Consider the following 21,809-nt stretch of genomic DNA (forward strand, 5'->3'; position numbering starts at 1 on the left):
TCCGCAGCACTCCCGTCTTAGATGCACCATCTTTTGTTTGTCCAGCGCATTTGGCTCTGCTTTTCTTGGTCTCCCGCGCTCGCGGGTTCCCCTCTGAATACGTTCCAAAGCAATCCATTGTGCTCCAAGGTGCCCCCATCCGATATTCTTCCTGTTTTCTCTATGCATTGCCCCTTATTGAATTTTCTTCTCCTCTCCCTCTGTTTGCGACGTCGTGTTATCCGTTTGATCATCAACGTTATATGCTTATAAGGGTACTATTCGTGCCTTTCCTGCTTTTTCAAACTAATTTCTTTCCTCTAAAGTGTCTAGTGTAGTCCACATGACCGTCCACACACTACTTCATTGTGTGCAACCTTGGTTTGAGTATCGTAGTTTTTTTTATCATAAATGGCTTCTTAACTTGAGTTACTATGAGCTTGCACCTGTAACTGTTTCCTCTGCATATCATTCTGTGATACTAAGGTATAGGAAAGATAGACCCATCTAGATGGAACGCACACCTAAATCTTAACTTGCAATCCACGACGAGAGCGTGTGGCAGGGAGGTTGGTAGTTAAAGACTAGCTTGATGGATTTTAAATATATGTAGTTTACCCAGCGCTCCGCACTGAGTATCGCTGTATTAATGTCATGAAGATTGATGGTCGTACCAATAATATTATATTTTCCGAGTGGAAAAGTTGAAATTATAATTTTCTCCAGAAAGTTTCATAACGATAGTCTGGAAATAAAAACGAGCGTCCTTGCGAGATGGGGAATTATTCCGTTTGTACTTAATGTCTATCTCTCTCTCTCCTCGCGCTACGATCACCCGCCTCCAGCTTCTCTCCTCCCTTATAACCGGCTACTCAATTTCCTTTCTATCGATTTTTCACGTTAGTCGAAAACGTCCGCCTAGAAGCTGGGTGAAAAGGAGAGATCCTTCCCCCTCCCCTCCCTTGGGGCCCACCACCCCCCTCCGGAAGGAGAGCGGCGTCTCCTCCGATCACTCGCCCCCCTTCCCTCAAGCCACCCCCCACCACCCCTCGCACTCCCGGAACACCCTTCGCTGACACCCCCTTATGCGTGCCTACGTTTCAATGGTTCCCCACCCCTTCGGACAAGAGAGAGAAGGAGATCCACCCAGCCACCCGACGTCTGCTGCGACGTCACGTGGACCTTCTGCAGCACCTGGCGATCCCCTTCCCCCGCCCCGTCCCGCTCCCTCGTCGCGAGGCTCTTGGCAGCATCCTGGTCGGCGGCACGCGCACCCGGCCCCTTCCTCGCGTTGTTTGGCCCTCGCCGGGGTCGCTGCCATTAGCGCCATTGGATTCTAAGGGAGGGGTGGGGGATTGGGAGGGCACATCCCGGGTGCCCTCGCACCAAAAGCCCTCCAAAAACGGCACCGTCAAGGCAACGAGAGATAAAAACGAAGGCAATGAAAAAAAAGACTTCCTCGGATCGGCAGGTGAGAAACGAGCGCCGTGGCCTGACCGTGCATGTATGCCGATGGCATCGCGTGCTCCTGACGTGCTAAAACCCCCCGTGCCCCCTTGGACAGAGATGTCCTCTCGAGCGGAACATTGGCGCCGAAGGAATTGCCGATCAGACCTCCTCTGTATGCGGGTGGAAGAGACCACACGAGATGAGAGGTGGGGAAAAGAACGAATCATTCCTCGTGAAATCGTTACGAAAACACATTAACGAGAGCCTTCGCAGAATGAAAACTTGATGGATGAGCGGGCTTTGTTTTCATCTTAGTTTTACTTCACGCGCCGTTCGGACAATTTAGAATCTTATTTCTCTGATTTAATACTACTTCACGAAATTATCCGCTGGAAAGCAACCGCACGCTCTTGTGGAGGCTCCCGTGGAAAACACTTACTTTTTCAACTTTCAAGCTTGGTAGAGATTTCGGTTCATATAAGTCCAAAAGAATAAGGAGAATTTAAATTTGCGAGATACCCATGCCATCGCCAAAGGTCAGTTTGTGTAAAAAGAATGCGGATACAGTGAAGACAGCGAAATAGACAGTCGTGTTAACAACCCAATAGTTATGTCATACGAGGGAGAGATGGCGAGTGTATGTGCGAACAGCGTGAACTTGCACTGAGGCTTCAAGCTCGACACGAATTACATCCAAGGACAACATAACTCATATCTTACACGCTGAGAATTTCTTTAATGGAAATTGGATGTTGTGGGCAGTTCCGATCTCCCATCTGCGCTCACCATTAGTCGAGTTTAAGTTAGCAACTGCCCTTCGCCTGCTGTCTCCCTCCTAAATGGGGCGGGCAGGTGAGGGCGGGGCAATCATGGCGCAGGCATTCGTCTGCACAGCCTGCCCTAATCATTTTATCCTTCTTCCCCAGCTGGGAGCAACCTCCTCTCGAGGTTTCTGACCGAGGTGAGGAGCACATACAAACACCACCGGAACGGCAATCGTATTTCAGTAAACAGTGACAGATTTGGAACATTCGCAGTCATGCCTTAAAGCTGAACTACGTATTGAATGGCGCCAAGGGCGAGCAATGGGGTAGTTAGAGCTGAAGTATTGATGCGTAGCATATCAATCACGAGACAGCAATTCCCAGTCACATGAAGAATTATATCGGGAGGAAAATGGTCGATCGAGACACTCCGGTGTCAGGAGACTTCAATGGCTGCAGGATTGGATTTCGTTAACTTATGGGCAGCAATAAAATACTTTAACGATTGGAAATTCTGTGCTAAAAGCGTCATCGCGGTAAGTGATTTTTTAGTAGAATGACATCAAAATGTCCTCTTGAGGAATTATTAACAGGTACACTCGTTCGCATAATCCATTATTTGGAAACGTTTTCGCCATTTGTGCCACGTGGGTGTTTTCAGAGTCATTGGCGAGCCGAATTAAAAATCCTGCGAGGCTATTAGCAAAGAAATATATATTTTTTAATTTTAAGATTCACGTGGTTGTATTTCATTTCAGTTTAGATTTCTCACAAACTATCTGCGTAAAATGCTGACGTAGTAGTCTCGCTTCGTGAAAGTTTTCAGAATATGGAAAAAGCTTAAAAAAGGACTTTTAACAAGGCATACTCACATAAAGTATTCCCCAAGGGAAGTGTTACAAAACTCCATTTATATCCTCTTCACGTTAGCGACATAAATTCCGGGGTTAATAGTAAGACAGAGGATACCTGTAAGATTATTTGCCGATGACGCAGTGGTTTACAGAGATATCCTAAGTCCTGAGGATAAAGTAACTGTATCAGTTCACCTTTTTCTATTTCTATATGATACCTTGCAACCCACTGCTAGGGTGTGTGGCAGGGGGGGGGGCGATTACACTCCAAACACGCAGCATCAAAAATTCAACTTTTCTTAATTTTTAGTTTTAACATATACCTGTAAGATATTTCACGTATTTCATTGTTCTCCGTCCTACCATCTCATCTTTCGTGCGTAGTGGGCACTGAGATGCCGTACTATATGTAAGCTGTCGTAAAAACTATTATTATTATCGTTTGAATTATGTAACATTTCCATTGCTAACTAACATTTGAGCGGCGTCTTTTGTCGCTGTTGTATGCTTGGCGCGGAATCGACCGCTGCCACATACGTACTTACCCCAAGGGTGGGTTAGAGTGTACCATGTAAATTTTGTTTGGAAAGGGAGACGTATGAATGTGCATGCATACAGGCAATGTACTCCTAGCGCCATAAATAAGTGGAAATAATTTTGTGACAGGAGTTTCAGTTTACGGGCCAAGTTCTCCGACGAAGTGTAACAACGAATGGAGTAGAATAGCATAACCAACGTCCTCGAAAGTAAAGCCTGCGGGTGCTCTTTTATTTCAAAAAAACATGAAAATTTAAAATCAAACGTATAATTCACGTAAGAAGCCTCTTGGGCATGACTGTTGTCTCTAAAACGGATTGAAAACCCAGGAATTCGTTAAAATAGGAACTTGTTTCCAGATTTAGGAACTATGGGAAAATTAAAGCATATAGGAAAAGAAAATATTTTTTCCTCTTTATTTTCTTTCCGGTATGAATGGCGTCCACTGAGTGACGCCTCAAACCATTCTATTCAAAATTATAGCGTTCAAAAAATATCCAAAGAGGAATTTGACGTTTCAAGACGCCAGAAACGAGTGTGCGCGACCTCTTCTCGTGGTGGGGAAGGCCCTCTCAGGTAAAGGAAGCCTTTCCATTGCCGCTAATTAAAAGGGCACCAAATGTTGATGGAAAACTTGACTGTAGAAAGACTCAAGCCACCTCCTCAGGATATTGCATCTCTGATCTTGACACCCCTTTGATGTGACCGATTAACGTGCGAGAGAATATTAATATTCCCTGCGGCATAAAAAAGAGGCGATCAAAATTGAAAAACATCGAAATAATTTCAATCGCGAGAAAAAGTACAGGATAGGTGCCCCTTTAATCAATTTATCTCGAGGCGGCGAGCGACCAAGCACCAGCGCTTAAACCTAGCAATCCCAATCTAGGGAAGTCATTCCTCTTTTTATTTACGACGCGATTCTTTCATTGATGTTCATATCCACCTTCGAGTCGGGACCTGGCTTGCACCAGGAAACGATAGGTACACCCCATTTGGTCAGAGTAATTTTGGCCCGAATACAAGAACAGCTCAATTCATTAGCATAGGATATGATTTAGGTAAACTGCTCACAACATAATATGAGGCGCTTAAGTTATTTTAAGCCGTGTGAGAACTCTTTTAAGTAAAAAGCAATTTTAAATTCAGACAATTTCCTGCTGAAATACCCATTATTTAACATTTAGAGTGTTTAATGGTGCCAGGAAACGCAAGAGAATCAGTGGCACTGCTTTTTGTTTGGAAGTATCGTTTTTGTAATTGCGACTCTAATTTTCGCTAAAACCACGAGAGAGCAATTGGGGTGATGTAGTACGCCACGGCAAAAACATTGGCGGTTGAATCAATTCCAAATTCCCTGTAGTTTTCCGAAATAAACTTGTAACTCGCTCCACACGGCTGAAAGTGCACCCTTACACGCTATTCGTTTCGCGTAATTGGACGCTGCAGAAGAATAAAACGCGATCTCCCGTTTGACATTTAGTTTTGGGTGCGAAAAAAGCCAATTACGCGAAAAATGTCGCAGATTATTTTGGAAATAAGTCAGAACCTATAAAAATACATTTCCTTTTTGCGAATTGTGGTTAATGTTAAATGAAAAGTTGTTACTAATAGAAGTCTACAAGCTTATTGTTGAATTTAAATATACCCTGGGATTAAACACTCCTAAGCACTAACAAACATGATCAAAAATATCCTTAGACCCCGTTAGACATTATAATAACTAATTATTGAGGTCTGCATACTTTCTATAAAAGTGCGGTAAGTTCTACAACAGCAAAATTAAACTACAAACTACATATGCAAATTTGTAGTTCATATATTTTGTGGATGCAAAATGCAAAAATCTAATGAAATGATGCGAAACACGGCCATACGTACATCGCCTGATCAACAGTTAGCATTATGCAATGCAAAAAGTATCTAGTTTGCCGTATATAGAAATCATTATCGAATTTTGAATTTGTCATATTGCGCCAAACAGGTTAGTAGCATAATAATAGAGTAAATAACATTTCAGAAGGTCGGGAATTCGTGTAAAGAAGTGCTAATGCTTTATCATTGAAATTTAAATGGGACTAATTCTTTAAATGGGAATGGGAATAATTCTTTAGTGCAAATAAAATATATTTTATGAAAGTCAAAATTGCCGGCTCGTATTTTGAGTATAATTTTACACTATCAAAGATGGTTTAAATGCACAAAATATGTAACTTGAGAAGACATTGTAGACTAAGGCTGTCGGCAGGAGATAGCCGCTTATCATCCAAAATACCTTTACCGACTATTTAATTCTCCACGGAAATAATTTATTGATTTTCTCGGAAATTCGTTCAATTTGTGCATCCATCATCAAATGGATGGGGGTCTACGGAAAATCAAAAAGCGCAGAATTAAAGTGAGAATTATGTTGAAATTGTTTTCGGAATACAACTGATCACCATAAATTCACGTCTGAAATTCTTAGTGAAAGGCATTCAAAATTTCTAATAATGTATTTCTCTTTTGAAACAAGTCTATGTTACGGCAAATATTGATCAGGTGGAAATAATTGGGGACGTTGCAGTCCAGTGGGTAGACCGCTTGGCTTATTGACTGGAGGACCAGAGTTCGATTCCCAAGGACGACTCTGGTCAGCCTCAACTCCACCCAGACTGTGTGATTTAACGGGTACCAGATATTCCTGGGGAACTGCAGGCGGAACAGAGAATAAGGAACCCCCCATTCACCCTAAGGTGTTGATTTCTCAGGTCGTTGGACTTGGTATCGAGTGAACTCTAGCAACACCTATCAAAATGACCTCCGGGTTGATAACTGAAGGGGTGGCAAATATTATTGAATTCAATTTCGGAAATCACTTGGAATGGTGGGTGGTCTCGTGATATCCGGGGGGCAGGTTATAAATAATATACTTGATAATAGAGAATATAAATAATAATGCTAGATGCCTGAATTATGCTCGACGGACACGATCATTTAAGTGATGGCGCCGAGTCGCCACGAAACTGGTAATCATACGTAAAATGAAACAAAATGAAGTCCGTGAGAAAGCGTCTAGTGTATGTTTAATTTCGAAATGTGCTACTTCAAAAATGTTGCGTCCGATTCCGTCGAATCAAAATTAGGAATAATGTTAGATATCCACGGCGGAGCAGTCGGCATGACTCTTGATTGTCAGTTCCCCAGGGAATATTGTAGAATCAATCATCGAAACGTAGGAAGCAGAATAATACCAATATTCCTGGATGCTATCCATTTGTCTACTGACACACTGATAGAATCCAGAAATGACGTCGCTGAAAGCGCATCGACGAGCGTAGTGCTCTTTGGTTGACATTTGTCTTTACACATCATCATGTAACGCATTCGTCAAACATGAAAATTGACGATTGTTTCAGAAGTCGATGTGACTAATTTTTATCCTTGTTGCTAAAGGATGTAAAACGATGAGCTTTAGTAATTCAAAAGGGAAGGTTACGGTATTGATAAAACGTGTTCGACTCAGATTGTATTCGCTGTTTTAGTGTTCCCTCCGAACGTTAGACTACATGTGTATATAATCGTAACTATGTCAGCAATATGAAGCCAATTAGTTGCAACAAAATTCAACCAATGGCATCGGTTGAAAGAAAACGTTTTTCTTTTGTCATCCTTCCATTAACTTGACCCGTAGTGCATAAGGGATTAACTTCACTCTTCTCGCAAGCTTCTGTGGCCCCAGACATTGCATGTTGGCGTGGGTCGTCACCGATGCTGTTTGTTGGCCAATGCGGGGCACCTTTAAAACGATGACACCGAATGATTTTTGAGTTACCCCCGGGACCTTTAGAAACACAAGGGTAGACGGTATGCCAATCTGCGGTAATTCCACGTGCACATGAATGGAGTTTCATTCCGAAGGCACGCCATATTGTTGGCTGTGCCGTCACTACTTCGGCTTTGTCGAGTCTCGATCGCTTCGATTCCTTCCCGAATCCGCTCCCGAGGAAAGAAGCTGTTGCGCGCTATCCATTACCGGCAATCCTTCGAATATGCATTTCGATGATTGGAATAGAGCCTGGCATTTGGATGTGAATCGGAGAGAGAGAGAGCCTCCCTCCCTCCCTATTCCCATGACGAAATTGACCCCCGCCCCCCGCAGCTGTTGCTCTCACGCACACACCCGAATGCGTGCACCTTCCCCTTTCCCCCGGCATTAAGTGGGCCAAACACTGGAGAAGGGGGGAGGCCTTCTGAGGCCTAAGCTCCCCCACTCCATGCAGTTGGACCCCTTCGCGGCACACCCCGGGGACTGACCGACCCCTAGTCGCGAGAGGGGGCGCACATGGCCACGACGCGCCACCTGTCCGCCTCCCTTCGCCATACTGTGCCTCCCCTGGCGAATTCAGTCCCCTCTCACGACCCTCCTCCTTTCCCCCCTCCTCACACCCCAAAGAGACCACCCCCCCTTAATTACGCACTGGATGAGAAGGGTGATACTGCGAAGAGGCCCCTGCCTCGGCAGTGCCGAAGTGGCTTTCTCTGGGCGATACTCCGGGGATAAAAATACTCTTTTCTTTGGTTCTATGCACGTCCATCAACTCTAAATTGATTTATCACCTCCACGCATCAAAGCGGCATGCATGAAGACACTCCCTGGAGAAGGGGGAATCTACTGATTAACGATATTACTTGAATTGCTAAAAGAAATTTGTAAAATATGATCATGATGACAGCGCATTGTGAAACTAGCATCACCATTGCGAAGGAAGTTTTAAGTGTGTGAGATTAACGCAATTCTCATTAATACAAAAAAACAAGTAAATAGAAACGTTTCGTAAATATAATTTGGAAATCAGTCCAAAAAAATGTAGTTATCACAAAATGTAACTAAAAATATATCACGGTTCTTTGGCAGTTTATAACCATCAAAAGCTCACTTGAACTCTAAATCAACAAACGCTATTATCAAAATATTGTAACCAAGGCGCCATTTTCTCATTAAATCATAGATATATGTTAGCGAAAAAATCACATAAATCTATTGAAAATTATTCTTGAAAATAGGGTATTCCTTCATTTTTTCAAGTTTATTTTCTGCTATTGGACATTAGATTTCATACGACACTGCCTCAGGCGTTACTTGGTGGAAGTTCTTCTTCATATTAGGCGTAAATGTGGGAAGACTAATTTGACAGATTCCACTAAAATTTTTATTTTTACGCGACCATGGTTTCGTTGCAAGGCAACATCCAGGGAAATATGGAAGAGTTAAAAACCTTATTGACATTATTTTCCATCTCCTTAGCGCCTCCCCAATCTCCAAAAACACTCCATCCGCAGCCAAAGTACGATTGTGCAAGCAATTTTCATTAATCTGCTACATTCAATGTAACTTTTTCTCAGGCTAAAATGAAGTCGGAAGAATATTCACCATAAGAAGCGTTGCTACCAGTCAAATAGAATAGGGATTGATGGAGGGATGCAAAGGTTAATTTTCTACCCCTTGCTTTTTTGAAGTCATATCAATAAATTTCATGAATAAGCAAACGCGAGTAGGTCAGGTATGGGAAAAACTATTGAATTGTGGTGCCCACTGAATCGACAAGGGTCCCTTATATGAGGACTGTTATTCAATGGCTTCAAGACCATGGATGCGGTAAGACCCTAGCGATTCGGGTTGCTCCAGTCGCAGACAATTAAAGCTTTCTTTGAAGTCGCAATAGCAACATTCGGAACAGACATCTTGTGGTTTCAGAAGACATAATCTGCATCTCTAAATGATTAATGCTTAAAACTCTGAGGTATAATGTGTACTTCATGGTGTTGTTGATTGGCCTTCTATAATTTCAAAATGTTTTATTCAAAGTAAATAAAAACATTTAAACTGAAAGAACCATTACAGTATAAGATGAATAGGTTGTCATCTTGGCCATTTTCCCGTCAAGGTACAAAGTCGCATTTCGGTGACTTTGGCTGAACACACCTAATATATTTTCATCCAGCACGGAAAAAATATAATTGCATAATGAATAACGTTGCATCTAGTCTCCGAGTCCCTACGGAGGGGTGCATTAAGGGTTTCTTAGGGGGGCTGATCAAGTGCGTATGAGCGTCATGGGCATACATACCCAGGGACTGCTTGAGGGGACTGAAAAAATAATGCAAATGCAGATCGCGATAACTGCAGGGCATTTACTACGGTGTATTAGTGAGCTATACTTTTCTACGCATAATGGAGGAGCTGCTAGTAATGAAAAGGGGAATAATTAAGTCTAGATGAGATAATGACAGCAAGCTAGGCTACTTAAAATGAAACAAGAAAAATACTTTCCCTCTTAATGCTGTCGTATACCTGTACATTATCTTTCGTGGGAAAATGACGTCTTAAATCTATCTCTTCTACGCTCAATCTCTCCCATTTTGTTGTCACGACCTCTCATACTGTAGTACGATGGTGCTAATGGTACATTTTCAACATGATCCCAAAACATCGCCTCCTTCCAATTTATGCAAAAGATATGATCTGTAATTTAACTTACGCTCCACCAGTAATTCCCAACTTGGTTCAATTAATCATAACAAAATTTTACAAATATAGCTCCTATTCGCTGCACGCGATGTAATTCGGCTATCGACCCCACTTTCATGAGGACCCCATATGCTAACAGCATACGTATTCTAACTAGCGAAGGATGACACTGCTCTTCATAAACATTCTCCTCACATTTCCGCAATATTCCTAATTTTCCAACAATCCTAATTTTTTATCAGCTTGTCCATATATTCCCCGTATTTGTTTCACCTAGGAGAGGTCGTGAGTGAGGATAACACCCAAGTATGTCGAGTCAAGTCTACACTTTCTATTTCGGTATTCCTGATTCAGTTGGCGTTAGGTAGGAAAATGCTCTTATTCCAAAAATCCATCACTACGCCCTTTTTTTAGCTATGTAATAATTACCAAGTGTCGCACCAACATTGCATTAAGCTCATCTGGGAAAACTACGTTATTCTCATGACAACGGACATCTCTGTAAACCCCTCCGACATCGGAAAATAAACGTAACTTACAAATAACCCCGGAGTTAATTCCGTTAAGGTAAAGAAAGAATAAAATAAATCTGATAACACTTCCTTGGGATATTTCTTAGAGTACCTGAATTGACGTCTACCGCATTTGAGCTAACTCCATCTACAGGTATGACTATCCTTCGTACGTGAATATTCAAAAAACCTTTAAGCCAGTCAGAATATGTTTATCTGTGCCATAGGCTTCTAGTTTCGTGAGCAGTTTGCTATGCAGTACTTAGAAGAAAGCTCTTTTAAATCTAGAAAAACCGCGTCAAATGGAACATTATTCTCTCCCAATCCAAAATATCATGAACAAAAAGTCCAAGTCGTGTCTCTCAGTATCTACACTTTCGGAAAACGTGCTGGTTTTCACGAATAATTCTTGAATATCGTCCCATTATCGAACTCACAATTATACATATGTTCCAAGACCTTGCACGATATGCATGTGAGGGAAATAGTAATTGCTCAGTTTCTCCCTATCTCCGATATAAAATATAGGTGTTACTTTAGCGGTTTTCAAACCCTGGGAACCTTGCGATCCATCAAGGACTTATTAAATATCATTTCTGTATACGAGCGCACTCGTATTTCTCGTACTGCACAATTTCCGACGGTAGTTCCTTAAATATAAAGGGCATAGGTTGACGGAAATGATTTGGTAAGCTATCGGAAAAAATCTGTAAGAAATTTGTGACAACAATGTGAATGAAGGAATTCAATAAGTTGACCTTTGCTGAACTGCTGGCCCAGTCAGTCCGTCCCTCCATCCGATTACTACCCTAAATTAATGGAATACTAAAAGGGATACAAACCGGACTTTTAACGTAACCTTGCAAATGCGCAGGATTGACATCGTGTCGAGCATTCGATGTATCTGGTGTGCAGACCTCGGGATGAAAAAGTAATATTTCCTCGAAAAAATAATAAATACTCGAAAACGTCCCAACCATGGCGTGAAATAATAAAAACGCGTTTGGGTCACGTTGGACTTAAAGTGGATTTTTTTAAATCAGCAAATAAATCTTGAGATTGTTTTCTCACTATTTGTTAGCAATATATATCTATGAGCGACTATGATTGGCACTAAATTCATTAGAATTGATCACAGAATGTTCAGAATCATTCAACAAATTATGTTCACGTGGGTAAATTGAGCCATTTTATTCGTTACGTATCATTGCCCTCACATACTCTGCGCAGTTAATCATCAGGAAGAGTAAAATATTTCAAACATACGTATTGAAGTAAACAAAGCAAAGTAGTGTAAACAACAAATCAGTTATCTAGTTCTCCGCTAGAGGGTGGCGGAAAGTAGATCACATATTGGAATGAAAAGGGTAGTTCATATGTATTGCAGAAGTACGAAGGCTAGTACATTTATCAAAACTCACAACATACAAGCGAAAAACAATTCGAATAGTGCCAAAGGAGTATGCACAAAGGTGACATTCTAAAACAAAGTGTGATCAAGTACCCCTTGAACCAACTGAATAGAAGGTTACGGAAAGTATAAAACAAAAATCATCGAATTAGGCGTTTAACGTCTTAAAAATTTAACAAACCACTGTTTCAAAAATAATCACTATGCATGGATAAATGCTACCTGCATAGCCACCTGCTGTGCGGTACCATCGAATAATTTGTCCCATCGATCACAGTGGAGCTACATGCATGACAACCAAGTAGCGAACGTAAACAGTGCAAAGGATATTCGCGAACGATTCCAAACGGAAAATTCGACCACACGAGGGAAAATATTGTCAAAACAATATCCGATGGAAATTCAGCAGCTGGATCAAAAATCACTTTTCCTTTTATCCGGCTATAGCACCGGCAAAAGAATACTTCCAAACCGCGACCCAAGAGTTTACTGCTGGACCGCAGTTTTATTCGATGAAATACGTAGACCACCGACGTTGACACACCGCCCCCGAGATGCGGGCCACCCACAGGATATTTTCCCGTTCGTACCTGAGCTTGCAGACCGTTGAGCCGTTCGACAAAAACTACTTGAGCTCAATTTCTCCTTATTTTACTGGAAAAGTACCTAATGTCTGAATGGCGCCTTCTTCGGGTGACTTTCGTAATCGGTTGATTAACTTTATAAATTCTCAATACAACAATTTCAGAGTGTAAAAATCATTCCCTTGACCGAGATACGAACCTGGATCCCTCAATGTCCGATCGAGTGCTTTAGCCAGTTGAGCTATCGAGGCACCCTCCTAAATTCTGAAATTTTGGCCTAAACTCTAAAATTTCCTCCTAAACCCATAATACTTTTCGTCTGACTACAACATTCTTTTAGTTTCTGTTTGTAAATGTTCACATAAACTATATTGTCACTTTTTAAACTCTTTTTGAAATTTGACTGCAGCCTTCTTTGCCTTCTTAACGCCGATCTGACTTCCCCGTTGTACCATCTAGGTTCCTTACTCTCGCATTTGAGTTTGAATGGGGTATACGTCTTAATTCCTCCGTAGTCCGTTAAAATTTGCCTTGTTGTTTAGATATACTACCTTGATCAAAAAGTTCCCGGAATAACCACCGTGTGGCGCTCCCATCGTTCCGATTTGAGTTCTGTTTTTTTTGTTAAATTGGTACATCTGTTGTTGATATTCCCTTTAAATCTTAGTGTCATAACTTGACATTTGCAAAAGTTACGTAGCCAAGAGTACATCTATCTCTGTGTGTGTTGGCGATTTTTTACAATTTCAGAAATGGATTTAAATTTGCAACAACGAACTTGTATTAAATTTTGCGTAAAAAACGGATTTAGTGGCGCACGGACGTTGGAAATGTTGGAAAAGTGTTTCGGCAACGATTCTCTAAAAAAAACGGTCGTTTACCAGTGGCACGAGCGGTTCAGAAGTGGTCGTGAGTCAATCGAAGATGATGAACGCAGTGGCAGACCATCGACATCGAAAGTCGGTGAAAAAATTGATAAAGTAAAAGAAATGTTGGTCAATAACCGCAAATTAACCATCAGAGAAATAGCGGAGGACTTGAACATTGCCTATGGATCCGCCCAAGACATTGTGGTTAATGATTTGGGTTTCCGTCGTGTAGCAGCAAAGTTGGTGCCAAAAGACCTCAATTTCATGCAAAAAAGAGACCGTGTTGACGTCGCAAAAGACATGATTTGCGAGGCTGAATCCGATCCCACATTCATCAAAAGGATCATTACTGGAGACGAGACGTGGGTTTATGAGTACGACACGCAATCCAGACATCAGGCAAGTGAATGGCGTTCACCAAATGAGCCGAGACCAAAAAAACCACGTCGTTTTCAGTCAAAAAAGAAGGCAATGCTGACGGTTTTCATGGATTACAACGGTGTAGTGCATCATGAATTTTTGCCAGAAGGCCAGACAGTAAACAAAGAGTATTATTTGGGCGTTATGAGACGTTTGCGTGAAGCAATTCGCCGAAAGAGACCAGAAATGTGGGCAGAAAACTCGTGGATTTTGCACCATGATAACGCACCGTCGCACAGTGCTATCATTATTCGTAATTTTTTGACGAAAAATGCAACAAATACCATCCAACAGCCACCGAATTCACCTGATTTGGCTCCCTGTGACTTCTTTCTGTTCAATCGAGTTAAAAAACCATTACGGGGAACGCGTTTTAGCAGCCGAGAGGAAGTAATGGAAAAATCGCAGGAAGCACTGATGGAACTACCGAAAACCGAATATAAAAAATGTTTCGAGGATTGGATCAAGCGCTGGCATAAGTGTGTTGCAGTCGATGGGGATTACTTTGAAGGGGACAATATAGATTTAGATGAATAAACTTGTATTTTTAATTTTCTGAATAAATTCCGGGAAATTTTTGATCAAGGTAGTATTTTACTCTTTTCTTTGTTTATTTTGACGAACTTAGTTTTTAACACTACAAAAATAGCCTTATGGTCACTGATTCCGTCCATTATTTCAATGTTAGTAATGGTTTCGGGCATAGATGTCGCAAAGATATCTAGTATGCTGTAGCCTCGTGTTGGTGATATAACAATTTGTTCTAAGGAGTGTTTTGTGTAAACATGAAGGAGTTCTTGGTATGAATCTCTGTTTTTGGCAGATTTTCTTACGCAGTACGTGTCCCAGTCAATTGACGGTGGATTTGTATCACCAGCAATTATAATAATTGATATGTTTGCTTCTGAGAGTGGTTGTTTGGTCGTGGAGATTGTGTTGAACATGTGTTAGAATCTGGGGGTCTGTTAAATGAACACACAAATAGGCTTCTGCCGTTGTAGTCCCTAATGTTGCACCAAACGCTTTCTATATCATTTACGTCGCATTCGTATCGTTAGCTACTAAGATGTGACTTTACAGCAACGAATACTCCTCCACCCAATCTATTAGGTCTGTCCCTTCTGTAAATTGTGAAACCGCTCGGAAAAAACTCATTGTTTGCTACATCTTCCGTGAGCAAACTTTCCGTTCCAACTACTATGTCTGCGCTTGTACTGAAAAAATTATGTTCAATATCCGATATTTTGTTTCTAATGCTACGGCAGTTTAATGTGATAATTTTTATTTGGTCAATTACTGTTTGTTTTTCGGTTTTATGTATGCTCACAAAACTGTTTCGAGACGATTCATGGTTAACAGAGGCGAAAGTATTACATTCACTCGCATTACTATGTACTTTCATGTCTTTTTTTAATCAAAATCTTGTACCTTTAAAGCCCCCGAAAGTTCCGAGTTTAGGGGGACGCCTCGATAGCTTAACTGGGTTAAGTACTCGACCGGACATTGAAGGATCCGGGTTCGAATCCCGGTCAATGCCAATGATTTTTACACTCTGAAATTATTGCATTGAAATGCATATTAGTGGATGACTCCGTTTAAAGTTAGTGTTGCGACATTTCCCACAGTTTCTTTGGAATCTATAAATTCTGCTAAGATCGCATTTATTTGACATGATATGCAGGGCTAAAGAGAGAAAAAAACATTTGCTGACTACATACGCCACTTAATTGTTAATTCGGCTTGATTTAACTGAGAACATCGATTAATTTTCGATCTTTTAGTTTGAATAATTACTTATCTAATTGATGCAAGTGATGAAAAACAAAATTCAAAAAGCAAAGAAAAATTATTCCATTTTATTACTCTTTATTTTATCGTACAGCATGTAAATCATCCCAAGACGAAAAGTACCTGGAGAATGCCCGAAATTGGAATCTCCTGAATGATAAGGAATTCGAAAAAGACTCCCAATTGGAGAAATCTTCTATTTCCATCATCAATCTTCCATAAGGAGATGCAAGGTGGAGCAACAGCACTCAATGAAATTCCTTATCCAGATATTTTAAAGTCGAATCCATTTAACATTTGCATGCGCATATGAGCTTCAAACATACTTTGGTCTGATTCCGAGGCATATCATTAAGGAGGTAGGCCATTTATTAAATGCTTAGATGAAATGATATTTGATAATGCTTTGTCAGCATTATTGTGATATTTGCATTGAATCACTGACTCCAAGAAAAAAGGAATTCCACGCTTGCTTTTGAGTCGAGGAATAACTATTTTGGATGAGGTAGCTTGGTTAAGGGAATACGCATAGGGTTGAAATTGCATTTTTCCAAAAAACTAATCATAATATTATTACTGAATTTTATATGGCAAATTTTCCAATACCAAGACTAGATAACAAAACTCATTATTGCATACTGGAATCGTAATTATTTATTAAGGGGAATGGGGATTGTTCTTTGGGCCACAAGCCAGCCATAACTTCATTGTATGTATATAATTTTTAAAGAGTCAAGGAAACTGGGAGTATCGTCATCCATCATCTCTTGCATCTAATGTTTTCCCCATTCCACTGGATCTTTCAATCTCAAGGGGTTGTTCCAAAGGGAGATATCATGGGGTGAGGGTGCTCAGGTCAGGGTGTATACTGGAGCACATATGACCTTCAAAAGACCATGATTTTGACTTCTTCTACTGTCCATGGGCACTTCACTGACTCAGGTTGTGGTGGTGCCCCCAGGAACCATGAGCGCAAGCCAGATGTGACTTATTGGGGACAGAGTTTCCTTTGAGAATTGCCAAAATAAGAATATTAATTGTTAGACTCATCTGTTATTAACCAATACTGCTCACTGTATGTATATTATTATGCTTGTTGTAGAAAGGTTTGTGTAACTACATATAGTAAAGTGACAAACCTTACTGTACACAGTGTGTCCACAGTTTACTGTGTTTTTATACAAGGGGATTGTTGATTATTTTTGCCTCTGGTGGTCCTGATAAGTATGTGGCAGATGTTAAAAATATATTGTGGTTTGAGGAGGAAATGTTGTTGTATAATGAGATGTTTTTGTTTCTGTAATGGCTCACCTAAAGCCTTTTGTACCCTGAATAAAACAGTAACTTTAAAGCAGGCACTGTAATAATCCTTGGCAGTCTTGATTTTACATGAAGGCATCAGTGAAATTGATGTTGAAAGTTAGTGGTTATGAGTAATATATGTGGGTTTGAAGTTTTAATGTTAGGGGCCAACCAGCACCCCCAATCTCTTTAGTCTGATCCCTTAAGCTACTGATGTGAAATATCTAAAAATATGCCTCAATATAAACTTCCTGGCTTGACTACATCCATGTTTGGGTATTTATAATTTACACAAAACATTGGTAACCATGTAAACATTTTGTCATCTAGAAAATATTTTGAGACTCAAAAGTTTTAAATGTAATCAATCCTTAAGGGGTGTTTAATTCAAAGAGTGAGTTAAAAAATGATAGAATGAAATAATTATTTCTATGAATAGTCATAAATAAATATCAGCATGGTAAAATATAATGAAATACCATTAAAATATCTTAGTCCTGATAATTAGCACCAAGCCAATAAGCTTAGGATTAGAATTGATGGCTGCTCTGCATATATAATTGCTAGTTGTCATGATGGAGGAAATACTATAGGTATTTATTTTACTGCCATAATTAGCATTTATGTATTTTTAAAATTTGAATTATCCAAAAATTTTATTTATATAATCCTAATTAAGTGTAACCAAGTTGCTAGTTTACATATATTAGAAAAGAGGTGGTGCATTTTAATTTTATTTATTTGACTTAAACAGAGGCAATTTACGGCTATAGAATCAAATATGTTGGAATTCATATAAATATGTACTTTTTCAACAAAATCTCATATCGTAATATGGTGAGTTGAAATAAGAATTTTTATGTAAAATGCTAAGTAGATGTCCCACCGCACGTTTTATTAATTGTCTTGATACCATCGATGCTAACTAACAGCAGTCCGAAGAAATGAAAATAAATTATTGTAAAAATATCCACAAAATGTTACAATATGCAGCATGTGTACTGTGTAAATATCAATCACTAAAAATTCAGTATTTGGAAACAATTCAACGCACTTCCTTTCTTTCAAAAGCCTTCCGCTGCTTATAATTATTCCAAAAAAAGAAAACTTGATAAAAAATGCAAGAACCCTGGCTGAATCACTTTCTAAATTAAGTACGGCGAAAACACACCTTGGATAAATAAACTGACCCTTCCATTTTTGTTATATCTTCTGGAAACTTTCTACGTGAAATAATATTCACTTGCGCTGGCATAAGTAATCTTCTGTTATCAAAAAGTAATTTTGTGGATTTTTTACCTATGGAAATGGTTCATTTGGCGCAATTACTAGGACTCTCTTTCAAGAGTTTTCAAAAGTGGCGCCGTAATTGAAAACGACGAAGATCCTTTTGATATCCTCCGGCCGTAATTAGTCAAAACTAGTCATCTATGAAATATTACCGAAAATAATTATCAATAAGCGCTTTGAAATCATATTCTCGGGATAAAAAGCAAAATATATATAGTCTGTTTTTCAACATAAATACGAAATGGTGCTCCTGTTGATGTATTATGTGAGATTTCCGCAAGAGTTCACTAGCAGTCGGGAATAGGTTCGCGCGTAAATTATAAATTTGAGACATTTTACTTGAAAGCATATTCGGAACTCAAGTATAATTAGTAAAAGTAAAGAGTAGGGATGAAAAAGATAAAGTATCATGCCTCCTGTCTCCATATCAAGCATTTGACTCTACATTGTCATGAAATGGTTGTCATTAAATTAATTCATTTTGGAAAAATGGCCCATGATGTCCGACGAATCACCTTTACCACAGTGCTTTAAAATTATGTCACAAAACACATTGTGGCCCGACGTTTTTCATTAAAATGCGATCTGGGCATGGTTTATATATCCAAAGTCTTTTGCAGGAGCACATTTCATGCTTAAGTTGCTCAGATTCATTATTCTGATATTTGGTATTCATTATCGATTCGTGCTTAGGCACTCACTGCAAGTTTAAAAAATCAATAAAAAACGAAGCGATTTGGAAAGTGTGATTAGATGAGAAAACAATCACTTGTTCATTTTCAAAACCACGGTGTGTCAGTCTGGTTAATCCTACTGGTTCTGCTGAAGACCCCGAGTCGCCATTTCCCAATTACCATGACAACCATAAACAAAGGAATGTCAGGTTGCACGTAAATATTTTCATAAGAAAAGTTGCCTTTGGTAGTTCAAAAGCACAGTTTCTGTTCAGTCATTGAGAAAGAGCTATGGTTGTGCTCAACGGCCAAGCATGAAGTGAAACTTGGAAAATGTACATCTGATTATATCCTTTTAATAGTATGAGAGCTATACCGACATGGGTTGATAAAGTACAAGATAGGGAAAAGGCCCACCAATGGTATGCTAAATGCAAACTTGTATTAAACGGCGGTTTTTAATCATTCTTCATAGTAAATGATTTTATTCTTTGCCCCGTCTGTGTTCAGCATTTACAGTCTTTGCTTCAAACCTGATGGATCGCAACTGGTGGTGGCTGCGGGTCTTCGCGTTTTAGTTTATGACACCCGTGATGGTTCTCTCATACAACCCTTGAAAGGTGATATATGTTGCCGTTTTATCCAGGATTTTTATATTATTGTCAGTTTCGTTTCTAAGATGGGAAGTGACTTCATTCAGATTTTTTATGCAATCGTAGCAGAGCAGTAAATATTTGGCAGTAACCCATCAAAGAAATTCATTCCGGTTATAAGTGGCGTAATGCTGTCATAACCAAATGATATATTAAGCAGTTTATCTGAATCTATGTTATCGTTCCGAATTGTGTGATCCAAAAAGAGAAGTCAGGACCAAAGAAATTTTTTACTAAATATCATCAATGGAAGTAATTAAGTACTCACTATTATTCATAATTGATGACTCACGATTATTATTTAAGAGAGTGGGCATGGTGGAAGTTTGGTTTTTCTATGGACTGTACTGATTTACACTACTATTGCTACTTGTTTTTTGATAGGGCACAAAGACACAGTTTACTGTGTTTGTTATGCCAGGGATGGGAGAAGATTTGCATCTGGTGGGTCCGATAAATGTGTCATAATATGGACATCGAAGCTGGAGGGAATTCTTAAATACTCGTAAGTTTTGGCCAATAATTTTGCTCGACTAATGCAATTGTGTCTGTTTTCAGCTAAACTTGTTGTTTTTTCAGCCATACCAAGTCTGCAAAATAAACCAATTGTCAGCAAAAGAAAGGAAGGCATTATGAGTCATTACCTCCTTATGTTTTGCTGCCTTGATTCATTGGTATTATTTTCTTTCACCCGATTTATGGAATAATAAATATTAACTTCTTATCCAATTTATACTTTCTAATCGAATATGTTTATATTAATATATAGCCCACCGTCTCCTCCATTACTCTAGTCAATCCTTTAGGGAAAATTCCATGTTGGGAGATCATGGCAGGAGAATTCTATGGGGAAAATACCAATCAGTATGAGTTTTCATTAAAAGATGAAAATTTCTAATTATTTATATAAAAATTCCTGTGCATCATTCACTAATATTAATGTGATGTAATGAATTCCACCTGGGGAATTGAACATGAAACAGAGGGTGAAAATGGGGTATTTTCAGTACATTTTTTAGTATGCCAAAATTGTATTTGTGAAAATTAATTTTCAGTCACAACGATGCCTTGCAATGCTTAACTTTCAACCCAGTGTCACACCACCTGACAAGCTGTGCCATCACTGATTTCGGACTATGGTCATCCGAGCAGAAGTCTGTCCAAAAGTACAAGTCCGCTGCTCGTATAACTTCATGTGCGTGGACTAATGATGGGCAGTACTTAGCTCTTGGCCTCATTAATGGCACAATTTCCATCCGTAATAAGGTCAGTCATGATTTTTATCATAAGCGTGAATGTCTGATTTATATTTAATTGGTATTTTTTTAATTATTTTGAAAACTTGCTGAATAGTGACAACGGGAAGCTTCTGGTAAGCCCTTTTAGCTGGGTTTTTTAAGTACTAAAGGTTGCTAAATGAGAAGTGATGTTCCCAGGCATTCATGTCTCCAGATTTCAGGGAGGTGGTCTATAGTGGAAGTGGATGTTTTTTTTTAATTATTCTGCAAATCATGTGCCATGGCCTGGGTATTTTATTTGTAGTCAGGACATAAGGAATCTGCCAGAAATTACTTAGTAAATCATGAGTGCTTACACCTTAGCATAGAGTAAAATGGATAGAAAGTTTGTGATCATTAATTTCTAAGCCAAATATAAATTGGATGCTACAGGTCTCCAGTCAATCTTATAATGTGATAATTCCTATCCTGCCTCATTCCCCTTAAAATATATTTAACTCTTCTAATCTGAGCACATTTATTGCACAGAGATGAAGTGAAAGAATAAAAAAGTATTTTAAGAATACTGTGACAAAATTTATTACATTTACAAGACATAATGTAATCAAGAGTTAAAATTAAAATAAAAAGGTTAATCTTCTGTTACATTTTAGTGAAAGTTCCTTGTTCATCGATTTAACTCAACGTATTTATCTCTCAGCTGAAAATTAATATTAATCGTGACACGATGAATGTTAATTTTGTGGTTGTATGTAAAACCCGTATGATTTAATCAATTTTCATTCACAGATGTATTAATATGTTAAAAATAATTTTCCAGTATATCTCCTATGTTATGACTCATTGGATTTATCTTGAGAGTAATGGGTGATTTAAATATACTTAGGAGCTAAAAGTAAAAAAATCAATAAATATATTTACTTTCAAATCCACTGTAATGGTTCAGATAAAAATAATAAACCTATTGTCACTTA

At 39.3% G+C, this 21,809-nt stretch overlaps 1 protein-coding gene across 3 annotated transcripts in view; it reads left to right on the plus strand.

The window, feature by feature from the left end:
• The first annotated feature begins 19,181 nt into the window (after positions 1-19,181).
• Oseg1 (intraflagellar transport protein Oseg1) overlaps positions 19,182-21,809 on the plus strand; it is a 38,841-nt gene continuing 36,213 nt past the window's right edge. For all 3 annotated transcript variants that reach the window (XM_071587775.1, XM_071587776.1, XM_071587774.1), the window contains exons 1-4: positions 19,182-19,366; positions 19,455-19,564; positions 19,982-20,102; positions 20,653-20,863. In XM_071587775.1, the coding sequence (XP_071443876.1) occupies positions 19,308-19,366; positions 19,455-19,564; positions 19,982-20,102; positions 20,653-20,863 (501 nt within the window). In that variant the 5' untranslated portion in view covers positions 19,182-19,307. The remainder of the gene's footprint in view (positions 19,367-19,454; positions 19,565-19,981; positions 20,103-20,652; positions 20,864-21,809) is intronic.

This window comes from Hetaerina americana, unplaced genomic scaffold (assembly GCF_022747635.1).
Source record: "Hetaerina americana unplaced genomic scaffold, ioHetAmer1.1.p SCAF_3, whole genome shotgun sequence".
NCBI lineage: Eukaryota > Metazoa > Arthropoda > Insecta > Odonata > Calopterygidae > Hetaerina > Hetaerina americana.